At 40.9% G+C, this 14,019-nt stretch overlaps 1 protein-coding gene across 1 annotated transcript in view; it reads right to left on the reverse strand.

Moving 5' to 3' along the window:
• foxj3 (forkhead box J3) overlaps positions 1 to 14,019 on the reverse strand; it is a 108,930-nt gene that overhangs the window by 19,698 nt on the left and 75,213 nt on the right. Inside the window, exons 4-5 of the mRNA XM_086118457.1 lie at positions 8,877 to 8,960; positions 5,251 to 5,352 (exon numbers count right to left, since the gene is read on the reverse strand). Coding sequence (XP_085974583.1) covers positions 5,251 to 5,352; positions 8,877 to 8,960 — 186 coding nt within the window. The remainder of the gene's footprint in view (positions 1 to 5,250; positions 5,353 to 8,876; positions 8,961 to 14,019) is intronic.

A 14,019-nucleotide genomic window follows, 5' to 3' on the forward strand; every position in this document is an offset into this window, starting at 1 on the left:
GCAATCTATTTTTACGCCGCTCACCCGTAAAGTGTGATTATTTTAATACCTTGCTGCTTTGTGGTTTTAGGCAGACCCCAAGAGAACGCAACATGGACTCGCATACATGTGGCGCGCACATTTCTGCATGAAAGAAGGATGACACGGAGGCACACGCGAGCTTGCGCAAGCGCTTCCACGACGCTAACATCAGCAGGCACACAACCATAGTATGATAGTCTCCTCCTCCAAACCAAATTTCGCACTACCAAGACTGACCTGTGAGAGGCAGGAGAATACAGTATTCAACCTGATTATCGCTACGTTGGGAAACCCCCTTTAAACACGATTTACGATTGTTGAAATGCTGAAATTCCTTCCAATTATCGGTATGTGTGTACCCTGCTTCAAATGAGGTATTACGATGACTGTTTTCTCAGACAGTCGGGGAGGACAAACGTATTCACGCACCCTACACCACAGTATAATCATTCAGGGGCATCCAAATAAGTGATCTGAAAAACGTTACAATTCGGCCAGACTATTGGAAAAATTACTCTTCACACACCACAGGGTAGTCACCCGGGAAAATCTGCTGATCGGGCAATTGCAAACTTTGGTCACTTTGGGTTGAAACCCCCCCAGCTCAAATTCAACCTGATTGTTAGTATGCATGTACTCCATTTTAAACATTTACAACTGTTGGTCTTGGCCATTTTGCAACCACAAAAAAAGAGAAAAGATTACTCTTATCACATCATAGGGTAATCATCGGGAAAATCTTTTACAGATGTTCAAGGATTGGGTCCATGCTAAATTTGATGTGAAGAGGGGGAGAAACTGTCAAATTTGGCCCGATTAAAAGCATGCATGTAAACTGATATGACCATTTCCGACTGTCAGGCCTTGTGCATTTCAAGTCAAGATCAAGTAAAAAAAAAATTCACTCTCATCATTTCGTTAACCAAAGTATAGACACTCAAAATAATCTTTTAATGACGTCTGAAAAAGAAAAATACTCAAATTTGGCTCAGTTATTGAAATGTGTACACCCTGTTTTTGCTCGCAAGCAAACAGCACTGTAATAAGTTTTGTTCAAAAAGTATTTTGGATCGAGAGCCTGGGACATTGGGAAATCAAAGCTGAACTAGGTGACTTTGGACTGCAAGGACAGCGCAAAGAGGAACGGGGAAGAAAAGGCCAAACAGACTTCCAAGGCTTCATCATCACACCTCTGTGCCACAGCTTCATCACGTTCATGCCAATGCTGACGACCACTTCAGTGGACGAGAAAAATGTAAGTCTTTGTGAAAGAAAGACACGCACGCACGCACACGCAGACACACACACAAGCATAAAATAAAAAAGAGGGAGTGGAATGCATGACGGCCCGCGCAAAAGAATAGAGATTCTCGCTGGTGCCTTCCGCGGCTGCCATTGGTTTGTCCGCGAAGGCGGGAATGAGGGACAGCGACTGGAATAGAAAGGGGGTGGGGGTGGGGGGAGACAGGGAATTCCTGTGGCTTGGCACACTGTGCCGAAAGAGGCGTGGCCTGCCTGGCGCGTGTTTACAGTGTTGAGACGGTGAGAAGGAAGGTTTTTACACAGCGCACGTCTACTGCAGCCTTTATCATGCTGGCAGGAACAAAAAAATGTATCCTTGTTGCCCATTTCCACCTGCTATTAACGGCAAAAACTGGTCTTAAAACAAGCATTTTAATAAGTAATGCAATTTGTGATGATTTCAAATTATATACTGTATATTACAAAATTGTAACAGTAACATGAATTGAGGCATTTGTTTTTAAATACATGACATACTAAGTTTGAAGATAACTGTTGAAATACTAGGAACTATGCAGTCATCAACTGTGGAGCTACAAAGTATACCATTAAACTATTTTTTCACCATTTCAGTTTTCCTGATATTTTGGGCATGAGCAAAACCGCGCCGCCAGGTAAGAGTCCGCTTGATGATGAGTGGTCCGCTTGACAGACTGATGTTGTGCCGACACGTTGCTTGTATAGATTAAAGGCTGACATAACTGAGAAGAGCATGCAGACAAAGTGGGAAGGGTGGGCATGAAAGGCACACCCCCATTAGGTGCCGGTAGGTGCATTGTGCAAAACAACAAAATGGCCCCTCCGAAGAGACACGCTTACGAACCACAGTTAAAACTGCAAGCTATCAGATAGGCAGAGGACCATGGGAATCGAACAGCCACGAGAGAATTCAAGATCAACTAATCCATGGTGCTTGGTGCTTTGGTTTTATGAAAACTGCGCCATCTATCCATCCGGGCAAGGACGAAGGCGGCGCAACAACATCCGGCAGATTACAAGGAAAAGCTAGTCATCTTCCGCTCCTATTGCAGTAAAAAGTCTAATATTCTGCGTTAGATTAAAAAATAAAAATGCTTTCTTGGAGATTTTAATTTTTTATTTTGCCGCTCGACTGGCCTCTCAACCAACCTCCATAGTCCTAAATACCAACTTAGGCTACAGCAAGCGATGAGGGACAAGCACACTTTGCATTTTGAAATGCGACAAAAAAAATTGCAGACAAACATGCATTCCATCGACATGACCAACATGGACGAGGTGCCGCTCATGTTCGACATCCCACTGAAGAGAAGAAGGGGACCAGCACGGTAACAATATACGGGAACTTTAGGTCAAATCTGCCAACAGAATTGAAACATTTGACTTGGCAAACCTACACCACTGCCATAATATTACACTATTAATACCATAGAAATATGGCATTTTAAAAATTTTAAGCTGAACTTGCTCAGAACCAGTAACAACCTCTCAATAATAATAAATACCTTGAATAAAAAATACTCTGAGCTAGCAGAATACGACAAAATTTGCCGTGTAAGAGGAAATATCTTGCCAGACAAAGAGCAAGCATATCTTGACGTGATTTAGGATAATTAATCTTGTTTAGAGTTAAGCTTTGGCAGTCCAGCCATCTGAAGGACAGATGGCCGGGAATCTTAACTGTCATGAGGGCGCAACAAGAAGACAGATTCATGAAAAAGTGCATGTATGCTTATGTGTGGTGCTTGTCAAAACAAGTGGAAGCCCTTGCTAACATACTCTGTGTGCATGCGCGCACAAGTTACAACACACGCTGACACCGTGCCCTTCGCCGCACAACTCAGGAGCTTAAGAGGCCCCTGTCGCACAAGCATATTCACACACAGGATTGCATGCTTGTACGCTCTTCTTTTTTTGGGTAATGCTCGCTTGCAAATGAATAAGTGACTGTTGCAGGCTTTTTAAAAGTACTCCTGAGAGCTGCCCCCATTGGGCCCGGAGGATGAGAGCTTAAGGTTAAAAAGCCTATTTCAATTTCAGAGTGAATGGGACACTCGCGGCAAAACAGCTCACCTTCCCCGCAGCATTACTCCCGGATGTGCGAGGAGTCCAAAGCGTTTTTTTTTTTTAACCGAATAAAAAGTGCAACCTTATTTCATCTAGTTTGTGCCCACACAACGGTGTGGTATATCCAACGTGTCATAATATTTTAATGCCATTTATTTATTTTGTCGTGCGACCACCTTGGTGTTGCCAATCCGTTCCCCCCATACAATCCTCGGTTAACTACCGGTACTTCCACGAGACTTCAAATCCCCGCCTTTCATCTAATGTCAGCTGGGTTAGCCTCCAGGGCCTAGTCAAGAAGAAATATGTTGGCGCGATGGGAGCAAGCATGAAGGAAAGAGCGCGTATATCGCAGACAATGTCCACATTTGTTTAACCATTTGACACTTAGAGATTTAAAGATGAAGTGCAGCGTGTCTGGGAAAAACAGAACCAACAAATTCAACACAACATCACGTTTACGATTGTAATGTACAATGTACATGGTGTTAGCTAGGCGTGTAGCCAAAAAAAAATAAAAATTTGAATCGGAACATCAGTTTTGATTAAAAAGATGTGAGTGTATTGAATCGAATCGTTCCACTTTAGAGATATGTATCAATTCATCTTTGACTGGAGAGAGCTATCCTTGAAGGGAATAACACATTTAAACAAATTTACACCGAAAAATAAACGTCCTTTGGTTCCATTGTAATTACTTTTTCATGTGCGGCCAAAAGTGAAGGACTTTTTTTCAATGTACTGACAAATACACCCAACCATCCATATTCTAAACTGCTTCTCCTCACTCGGGTCACATTCATACGGTAAATTCACAACAAGAAATTCATTCATCATACTCTCTATAACTGAGCCGTACCACGTCGAATGGAATTGTAATCCCACTAAATCAACACGAATTGAATCGTTCCACTTCAAAAATAACCCGTCCTTTAATCATATCGCACCCCAGGTATCACGATACATATCAAATTGTCTTTTATTGGAGAGATTCACACCCTTAATGTTAGCTAATTCAATATACTGGTAGTCTATAGCTGCTTGGAAGAAGGTATTGTGCACTTTCAATCGCTTTAATGAACAAACGGAAACAAAATCACTGGATAAGCACGTTCGTTTATGAGCCGCTGCGGCCAAAAACGAGGCTCAGGCTATCAACAATCTGCAGACGATTACTCAATCAAGAGAGCCAACCCTACACTGTCATTCGCTGACTTCCACATCATTCACCAGGCCAGGCCTTTCTTTTAAAGCCACACCCACACACACTCAGTCACAGTGTAGAATAGACAAATACTGTATAAAATCTCCAATGTGCTCCATGTGTTTGTTTAACAAATCCAAAACAATTTTTGTCCGACTAATCGATGAAGTAATCGGTTGCGTAATTGATTTAAAAATGTTCAATCGTTGCAATAGTTGTATTTTTACAGATGAGTAGACAAAATCTAGAAAGGTTTCTCGGTATGACGACGTCAAGGACTGGGCCTGCGGGCCTTTAGTCTGATACCATGCCTTAGCAGGTCCGCTGTGTGGGAATAACTTAAATGTGAACAGATGTGAACAGGTGTGTGTGTGTAGTGTACAGTATATCAGATGGCCAGGTTTTATGTTGCAAGCACCCATGCGGGCATCATGTTGCCGAGCTCAACAACAGGAGCCAGTTGTGCAAGAATGAGTTTCCGACGTGCACCTCCTTGTGTATTTTGGTGTGGGTTGTGGATAAGCTTTAGGCATGTGAGGGTGTGCGTGTGTGGAGTGCTTCTCTCTCCACGGGGAAACTGTTCAGTAGGAGGTTGACGAAGTGGGCGGGGTCAGGGTGCAGCCACGTAGCCAGGTGCGTGTTGGGGGAGCTGGAGGCTGGAGGGCCGCCTGTAGTACCTTGTTAGTCACAGTGTTGATTGCCAGCGTTGGAGAGGCACTTCCAGAGATCATACACTCCATCCCCAAAGACTCCGACTCCAGGCTGTATGGCGTTGAAGCCTGTGGGGGGTGGATTGGACGTGGGATGCGGAGACAGAGAGAGGGAAGAAATAAATAAAACCCAACCTAATCCAATTATTAAACACAAGCAGGTTGATATTTTTTGGCCTTTGTTCGCATCCTGCCGCAAAATGAAGACCGTACCTTTTATTTAGGTCACATTTCAAGCGTGCATCTTCGCGGGAGGACAAGAGATGGCTTTCATCCCCAACCTCGCCTCCCACCGAAGAAACGCACATCATCATCGTCGTCATGAAGCGCACCATGCGTGCCCGCTGTGTGTGCTGTCGTCAAAGATAACTCCGCCGCGGCAGTCTCTCTCCGAAAAAGTGCTTACGCTAAGAGGATTGGCTGCCAACAATACCATTTTTAATTCATGATAAACACTAAATGAGATTTCCCAAACTCCCACTCGTGCCGTCTGAGACTCTTAATGGAATTCCTTGTTCGACGAGGGAGGGAAGGGACGACAGAACCGACACGCGTCACTTTCTTTTGTGCCGTGCCTACATACAAGCACAGCAGAGGCGTCTCTGCTGTGCTTGTATGTAGCATACGTAGCATATACTGTACATGCTGCAATATGAAGAATAAATTGAATTTGTATTTGTGCAATTGATAAACATTAAGGATATTTTATTGAATATTCTAATTAAATAAAAATTAGTGATAACATGACCAAATTATTTACAATATTTGTATTTAGGCATAGTACTATTATAATTACAAATGTATTCTAATTTTTTTCTTAGATGAAATTTATTCCTAAATAAGATTGAAAGACAAATACAGAAATCATATATACAGTATATCCATCCATTCATTTTCCGATCCGCTTGATCCTCACTAGGGTCGCGGGGGGTGCTGGAGCCAATCCCAGCCGTCTCCGGGCAGTAGGCGGGGGACACCCTGAACCGGTTGCCAGACAATCGCAGGGCACACAGACACGAACAACCATCCACGCCCACACTCACACCTAGGGACAATTTAGAGTGTCCAATCAGCCTGCCATGCATGTTTTTGGAATGTGGGAGGAAACCGGAGCATATACAGTATATTCAAATGGAAAAATATTGATATTGTCAAAATGTATTTGTATATACTGAATCAAATTTTTTTATAGAAAACTACCACTTATGAAAATATATTAAGAATATGTTTTTCAACATGTATTTGTAAAACTCTATTAACATGCTACAAGGACATATATTTGGATTTATGATTTGTCAACTAAATACAACAATAAAATATATCGAGGATCAATCTCTCTCTCTCATTAAATTAAACAGTGACAAAAATCATACAAATAAATACATGCCTACAATATGTGTTAGTGTTTCATTTAATTAGTTTTTAAAATAAAAATATATCCTTCTCTCCATTCTCTGTACCGCTAAACATCACCGGGGTCACGGGTGGCGCATATCCCAGCCGTCTTTGGGCAAGAGGCGTGTTACACACTGAACTGGTTGCCAGTCAATCGAAGAAAATAAAGTTTGCATGACTAAATAATGTTGAGAAGTACAAAACATTTTCCACGTCAACGTGTGGCGGGGAAATGTGTTATATTAAAAATACGACAATTCCTCTGCGATCAACATAGTTTGGAAACTTTTTCGAATTGATTTTTTAATGTGTCAAAATGTGCCCGGCACATGTATTTGCACATGTAATATAGATGATTGCTAGACAATAAAAAAAATGTTAATATTTATAAAATACATCTTTTTTAAATAAAAGAATAATGTGTGGTGGAGACAATGGGAGTAGCATGTGCACAAATCTACCCCCGAAAATCCGGCTTGGCGGAACCTCCCCTTCCCAGTGGACTGCGGTCAGCCACATGGTGAGGGAAGCCTTCCCGAGGCCGCAGCGCTGGGATGCCCGGAGGCCAGATCACATGTGAGCAACTTCACGAAAAGCCTGTGTGTAACACTGGACCATCCCTAATTTAAAAACCCAAAAGCTCAGAGTAGTGCTCTGCATTAAATGTGTTCATTAATTTTTTTTTTTTTATATAAAAGAGGGATGGTCAGGTTATAACGTGTCTAAAGGCCACCTGGGGTACCGTTTATTAATAATGTGCCCGCTTCATGACAGAATAGCGAGGCAGTCACATAAAGTCTATGTGAGTGTGTGTGTGTGTGTGTGTGCGTGTGCGTGTGTGGGGAGAAGAACGATGGAGAAAGACTGTGAGAAGCAGAAAGGAAACTGAAGAGACAGAAGGAAAAGAATACTTGCTATATACAGTCACAGGACACTTCATTAGGTCTACTTGCAATCTAATGCGAGCCAATATGTGAGCTCAGGATGGATCTTAACGGCAAAATGGATGTATGTGCAAGAGGGAGGCTTCGATGTGCCACTGTTATTTAAAAATTTGATTTATTATTGTGCTTTGAATGAGCAGAAATGTGGGATCCAAGTGCTGTATGGGCAGTGAACTCAAAAGCAATTTGCAGTTTTGCAGATGGTTATGCTGGGCGACAGGACTGATAAGTAGATCACGATGTAAGTATTTCATATTAGTCTGTATCAATGTATACTGAATTGGGGGGTTTTTTCTTTTATTTTCTCTTTCCCCCTTTTTAGTGTTTAAAATAAGAAAAAAACTCAATTATAATTATAAGTTAATTTATTTTTAAACGCAACTATGAAAGTCAAATAAACTTGTCAATATATCGATTCAACAAAATGCCTTTTTAAACACAGTGACTTAGTAGGGATAGGCTGATTAATGTTTCACAATACTTCATCGATTTTTATTTATTTATTTAAAAGAAGAAAAACAAGGAGTAACTGTTTTTGTGGCCATTTTAATGTAGTGTAATGTGCACAACTGCCCCTCCAGCAGTGCATTGGCAATGCTTATTTGCATTCGATGCTACCCCAAATCAGTATCGTTGATAGTTACATTCACCTCGATTCACATTCACCTCCATTCAATCTTCATACAACGTAAGTGGGACAAACTAATGCTCTCTTGCAGTGCGTGCATTACCGTGGACCAACCTCTTTGGACTACTTTATCATTTTAGTGGGCTCATTATTGCCATAGTCCATTAATATTTTACTTGCCTGATTGTGACTTGAGTGCGATGCCTAACACTGGCGCAATAGCATGCCAAAAGGAAGGGAACTCCTTTACTTGTACACTACATATCCAACCGGAGGTGTTTAATTGGGTTAGCATGCAAGAGTTGTACTGAGTCGTCTGGTCATTTATGTAAAGGAACTTAGAACTTTCTCTCTGTTCCGCCTAAGTGCACCAGACGGATGGCATGCACTTCTTCTTCATTGGTTTAACTGTTTAACCCTTTTGTGTTTTCATGCATTTTAAATGCTGTACTTGTAATTATGCTATTCAAATAAAGCGGTGCTTTTTGTTACTGGTACATGTGGTGTTGTGACATGAGATGTTTTTATTGTGTGATCTGTGGCTCGACTCAATAAATGTAGGGAACACTGGCGTAGAGTACATGATGATGAAGAGTTTTTTGTTTTTCCCCCCGCATCACACTCACCCGCTCTCCGGACCGTGGCCTCTTCTTGGGCCGTGTTGGCAAGGCGTCCTCTTTTGGGTTGGTGTCAATAGCCCAGTAAGAGCCCTGTGGGGGAAGGAGAGCACTGTCAGCACATTTAAAAAAAAAAAAATGAAAAGAAAAATTCTCCTCTCTGATGTGTCTCAAGAACACCAAGCTAGGGCTGAGCGATTATGTTATTATTAATAATCACGAGTATTTGGATTGATAATAAAATCACGATTAATAAAAACGATGATTCACTGGTTTCAAAACGTGTTTATTCAACTCATACCACTCAACTTTAAATCTAATTTAAAAGAACAACCAAAACAAAAATTATGAACCAAGTAAAACTAAGAATATATTTTAAAATTTAGTGATTAAAATAGATAAATACATACAAATAAATCCCGGCTGTTCTCGCTGTGTGCGTCTTGGCCTTTAGAAGGCAGTGTGGTACTGTGCATGCTTGGAGTACATGATTACAGTAAGAGTAGAGGAAATAAGTCGTAATTCATTTTTTTCACAGCTTAGGAAGAATATTTTCTTTTAAGTATTGTAGTTATATTGACCTGTCTGAGAGCATTTGTGTGTGAATGTTCATTATATGAGGAACTTAATGCTAATTTTCTAGTAACCCGTCAATGGGATTCTACATTGACTGCTAGCATTAGCACTGACGAGATCTCTAAAATAAAAATGTCTTGTATTTATAAATGCATTACTCACAAAAGGTTAGGGATATTTGGCTTTCAGGTGAAACTTCAGGACAAGCCTAAAATGCATTCAAACCTTTACAAGTGAACTGAATGTGACCCTTTCTTAAAAACCTTTGAATGCACATGTCCAATTGTTAAATGTTTCAGTACTTTTTTTACAAGGTGCTGTTTTCTAACGTGAAGCTTAACGGAAAAATTCATGTGTTTGATCCTTGAATCGACCAATAAATGTCCTAGTTCAATTAGAGCTGGTGTTTAAACAGCCGTCCTCATCATGCTGTTCACATTTTGACATCATGAGACTAAGACGACACCCAACAATGGACCAACAGGCCCGTGATGCCCGTGATGCCTCAAAAAGGACCTTCTCAGACAGAAGTGGCCCTCGAGCTTAGAGTGTCACAGCGTGTCATCAGCAGGTTGCAACAGAGATACAGAGAGATTGAAAGAGTAACAGAAAGCTGCAGAAGTGGACGTCCAGTGGCCACATCCCATGCTGATGACCGCTACATTGTGAACAATGCCCAGAGAAACCGGATGATGAATGCCACTTAACACCAGGCACGTTTAAGGGAGGTGAGAGGCACCCAAGTATCACGTCAGACCATTCGAAACCGTTAACACCAGCATGGTCTGCTTGCTAGACAACCTGCAAGGGTACCTGGCCACGCCACCAAGCACAGGCGGCATCGTCTTGCATTGGCCAGGGAGCAATTACGAAGAATGAGCGACCAGTGACAAGCCCATACTACCTGAATAACATGATTAATCCAATGATTGTGCCCGTACATGTACAACACGGGCCTAATTTCATCTTCATGGACGACAAATGCTCCAGCTCATCGGGGTCGCATTATCAGGGAATAGCTGTGGGAGACTGGTGTACCTCAAATGGAACGGCCTGCACTTTCCGCAGCCCTGAATCGTATTGAAAACCTGTGGGATCAGCTGAGTCGCCGTGTAGAGGCTCGAAATTCTGCACCCCAGAAACTCAATGACCTGAGAGCTGCCGTGCCTCAGCAGACAATGAGTCGACGTGTGAAAAGCATGAGACATCGTCGTCAAGCTGTAATTGATGCTCAAGGGCACATGACAAGTTACTGAGACGTTTACATTTTTTGTTGTGGTGTACCCACCATTGTTGTTAACTTTTGTTTCAAGGAATTGTTGTGGTGAGGAAATCACCAGAGCATCCTTCTACTTAAATATCTTTCTTACATATGATATTACTGTCGTGTGAACTGTTCCCATAAATTTCATCTGAAAACCAAACATCCCTAACTTTTTATGAGTAGTGTCATCCTTTTTTTTCAGTGCTTAGTTTCAGAGTAAACTCCAACTGAGGTCTCATTAAACGGTTTATGGCCCACTCAGACAGAGCAAAATCACATTCATGTCATACGGTGCGTTTGGGGTGCTCTCACAATTTAGGAACTCACCATGCTATTGAGCACATTCGGAATTTTTCTTTGATTACAAAGACACATTTACATTTTAATTGACTAGCGCCACGTCACTTTTTTGGAGAGCATAAACGCCAAAATCGACATTCGTTATGTCTGCTTGTGTGGAACATGGGTGGGTTTATGTCAGTAAAGAAAGACTCGGGTACCACCACTGGAGGCTAGCGAGAGGCAGCTGCCGCTAAGCTCTTCCTTGAATCATCACTTCCTCTGCCTCAGGTGAGCACGGCACCATTGCCAAGGTGGCTCTCAGGCCGGGAAATGAGGAAGAGCCGCTCTGGCCGAGGCGAGAGAGGCTAATGAAGGAGAGAACAGTGCAGGCTGACTGGAGGAGGGTGGGATGGGAATTTTTGTGGATGCTATTCTACGGCCCGAGCCTGCATTATTTATCTTTTCAATTTCATATTTTTTTTTCCGATGGCGTTATTCCTCCAAGTCCAAAACAAGGCAGCATACACTTACAAAATAAGAAAAAACACACAAAAATACTTTTTTTTTTCACCTAAGGCCATGCGAGTTTTTGAATTTACACTTCATATTTAATGATAAGAAAAAAAATCTCAATTGTCAAGAGAAAGTGAGATCTGGACCTTTTAAAAATGACTTCCCCGGCAGAGAGAATAACTGATGCGTCCACCAGAAAAGCCGAGTGAGTATCCATAAAATAATAGCGCCGTACACAATGGTCTGCCCTTGTTAAAGGGGGGAAAAAAAAATCTTATTTCACAATTCACGTACTTCGGCGCGGCTGCAATTGTTCAAATGAAAAGCCACGCTTGGCCTATATTCATCAGGGGTGGGCGGGATGTGTGGATGTGAAATGATATGTTTTAATGTGCGCCAAGCTTTGGGGTCAATTAACGGCTCCTCAGAGGGGTTGAGAATAATTCACACGCGCAATCAAGCTGAGAAGGAGGGGAGGGGTGGGCTGGAATACAAGGGAGATAAAAATGCAGCAGCCTCATTAGAAATTCTACATCATTGATAAAGGTGAGGCGTGTTGTCACCGCAGTTACTCCATGTCTTATAACGCACATGTTTCAAAAACAGGAGTTGTACAGACAAAGCCTGGTTCCATTGCTTTTAATTAGTGTGGGGAAGAACACTTAAAGTTAACCCTCGTGGGAAGAGAGAGAGAGAGAGAGAGAGAGAGAGAGAGTTGCTGCATTTTTTTCTTCTCTCCCCACCCCCAGAGAGTTGGCAGGAAAAGAGAAAAACATATAAAAAGCCATTAAATTATTCACAAATATTCTGCAACATAACGTTGGGTCCACAGGAACACAGCGCAAGCCACCAGATTCTCTTCAGCCTTCACAAAACGGCAGCCTTATCATAAAACATGCATTCTACCTGCAAAAACAGCTTCTTTTCATAGAATATACAAACTTCAATGAAAAAAATGTAATCGGAAGATTTCGAGTGTTAGTAAAACTGGCGTTCCACAATGAGGTAAAGTCGATTATTTTGCCAGAATGAGTTTGTAATATAACAAGAAAAATGTTTTTGAATTTTGCAGAAATGACGGTGTGCTATTATGAAACGATGTATACTCAACTTATTGTTGATGGATAGTATACTTAACTTATCTTATGAGGGGGGAAAAAACCATCTATTTTTCAAGTAAGATATCTTTCGAGACAAAATGAGTAGAATGACACTGAAAACGTAATTTGGCAGATTTCACACTGTGATATTAATTAATGTCGCTCTGTGGAAAAAAAAAGATTGTTTAGTTTTTTGAGTCAAAGCCAAAAGTTGAACTTTTATATAACTTTTATATAGTACAAAGCTGCGCAATGTGGCGAGAAACATTTTTTAAGATGTAAACTAGTATTGGGGATAAACTAGTTGAAATTTGGCTAAAATAAGATAATCCAACAATCATGGATGCTTTCCTGTGTTCCATTACAAGGAAAAATGGATAACTTTTGGAGAACAAGGTTTTAATATACCAAGGCAAATAAATAAATAAACAAACAAAATCGGCCGAAATAACAGTGCAATAGTACAATAATTAACATATAATTGAGGTAAGTCTTTTTCATTGCAGAATCTGTTTGGATTTGCACAAACGATATCGTAATATGACAATTACATTGCAATATAACAAGCGAGAAAAAGTTGAAACGTTACAAGAAGAGGTAATATTCCGAATTTTAAAAAACGGATGGAATTTCGCATCACTAATATAGCACTACGTGCACTACTGTCTACCAGTTTTATGTTAGGTAAAAAAAGCAATATTAAATCTGGTAAACAGTCAGACTCTTACGACAGCAAAATCATGTAATCAAATTCCAAGTCATTTTGACTCAATTGAGTCATCAGCAATCATCATTTTACAATAATCAATTCCTCCGAATCTGTGTACGGTCATGGACAAACGGGGGATTAATAACTTCTCAGATTTGAGCCCTCGAGTCACAGAAAGAGCTCAGTTTGGACCTTCAAGCAGGAACAACTAGAGTTTATAAGTTGTTTAAAAGCTTGAATAGAGGAGAGTTACCGGTACATTTACGAGTTAACGCCTTGTAAATGTTCTCCATTTTAAATGAAGCTTGAAATGTTTTGATTGAATTTTGTTGTCCATGTTGATGTCTTTGTATATTCATTGACTCAAATCTATTTGAATTGAAAACATTAATTTTTTTTCTGTCAAATATTTGTATTTATTTACAGTGCATCTGTAAAGTAGTAAGCAGGACTATTGCACTGTTCCCAAATGTTGCTTCAGCCTTCAGAAAATTTGACAAGCAACACATGGGGAAAAAAAACATTTTTTTGCAAATATATGGGAAATCCCATCGATCGAGTAAAAGATGTCATTTTAGATTTGCAAACGGTTTCACCTCTATAGCACACAATTGACCGCAGTCTTAACAATTGCTGATTTCTATGCAGTCAGGTGGTGTTTTTGCACAATAACGAGCGCTATTTAATCCTGAGCATCTCTTAGACTCA

This window comes from Hippocampus guttulatus, chromosome 8 (assembly GCF_054856545.1).
Source record: "Hippocampus guttulatus isolate MCC_2025c chromosome 8, RoL_Hgut_1.0, whole genome shotgun sequence".
Classification (NCBI taxonomy): Eukaryota; Metazoa; Chordata; class Actinopteri; order Syngnathiformes; family Syngnathidae; genus Hippocampus; species Hippocampus guttulatus.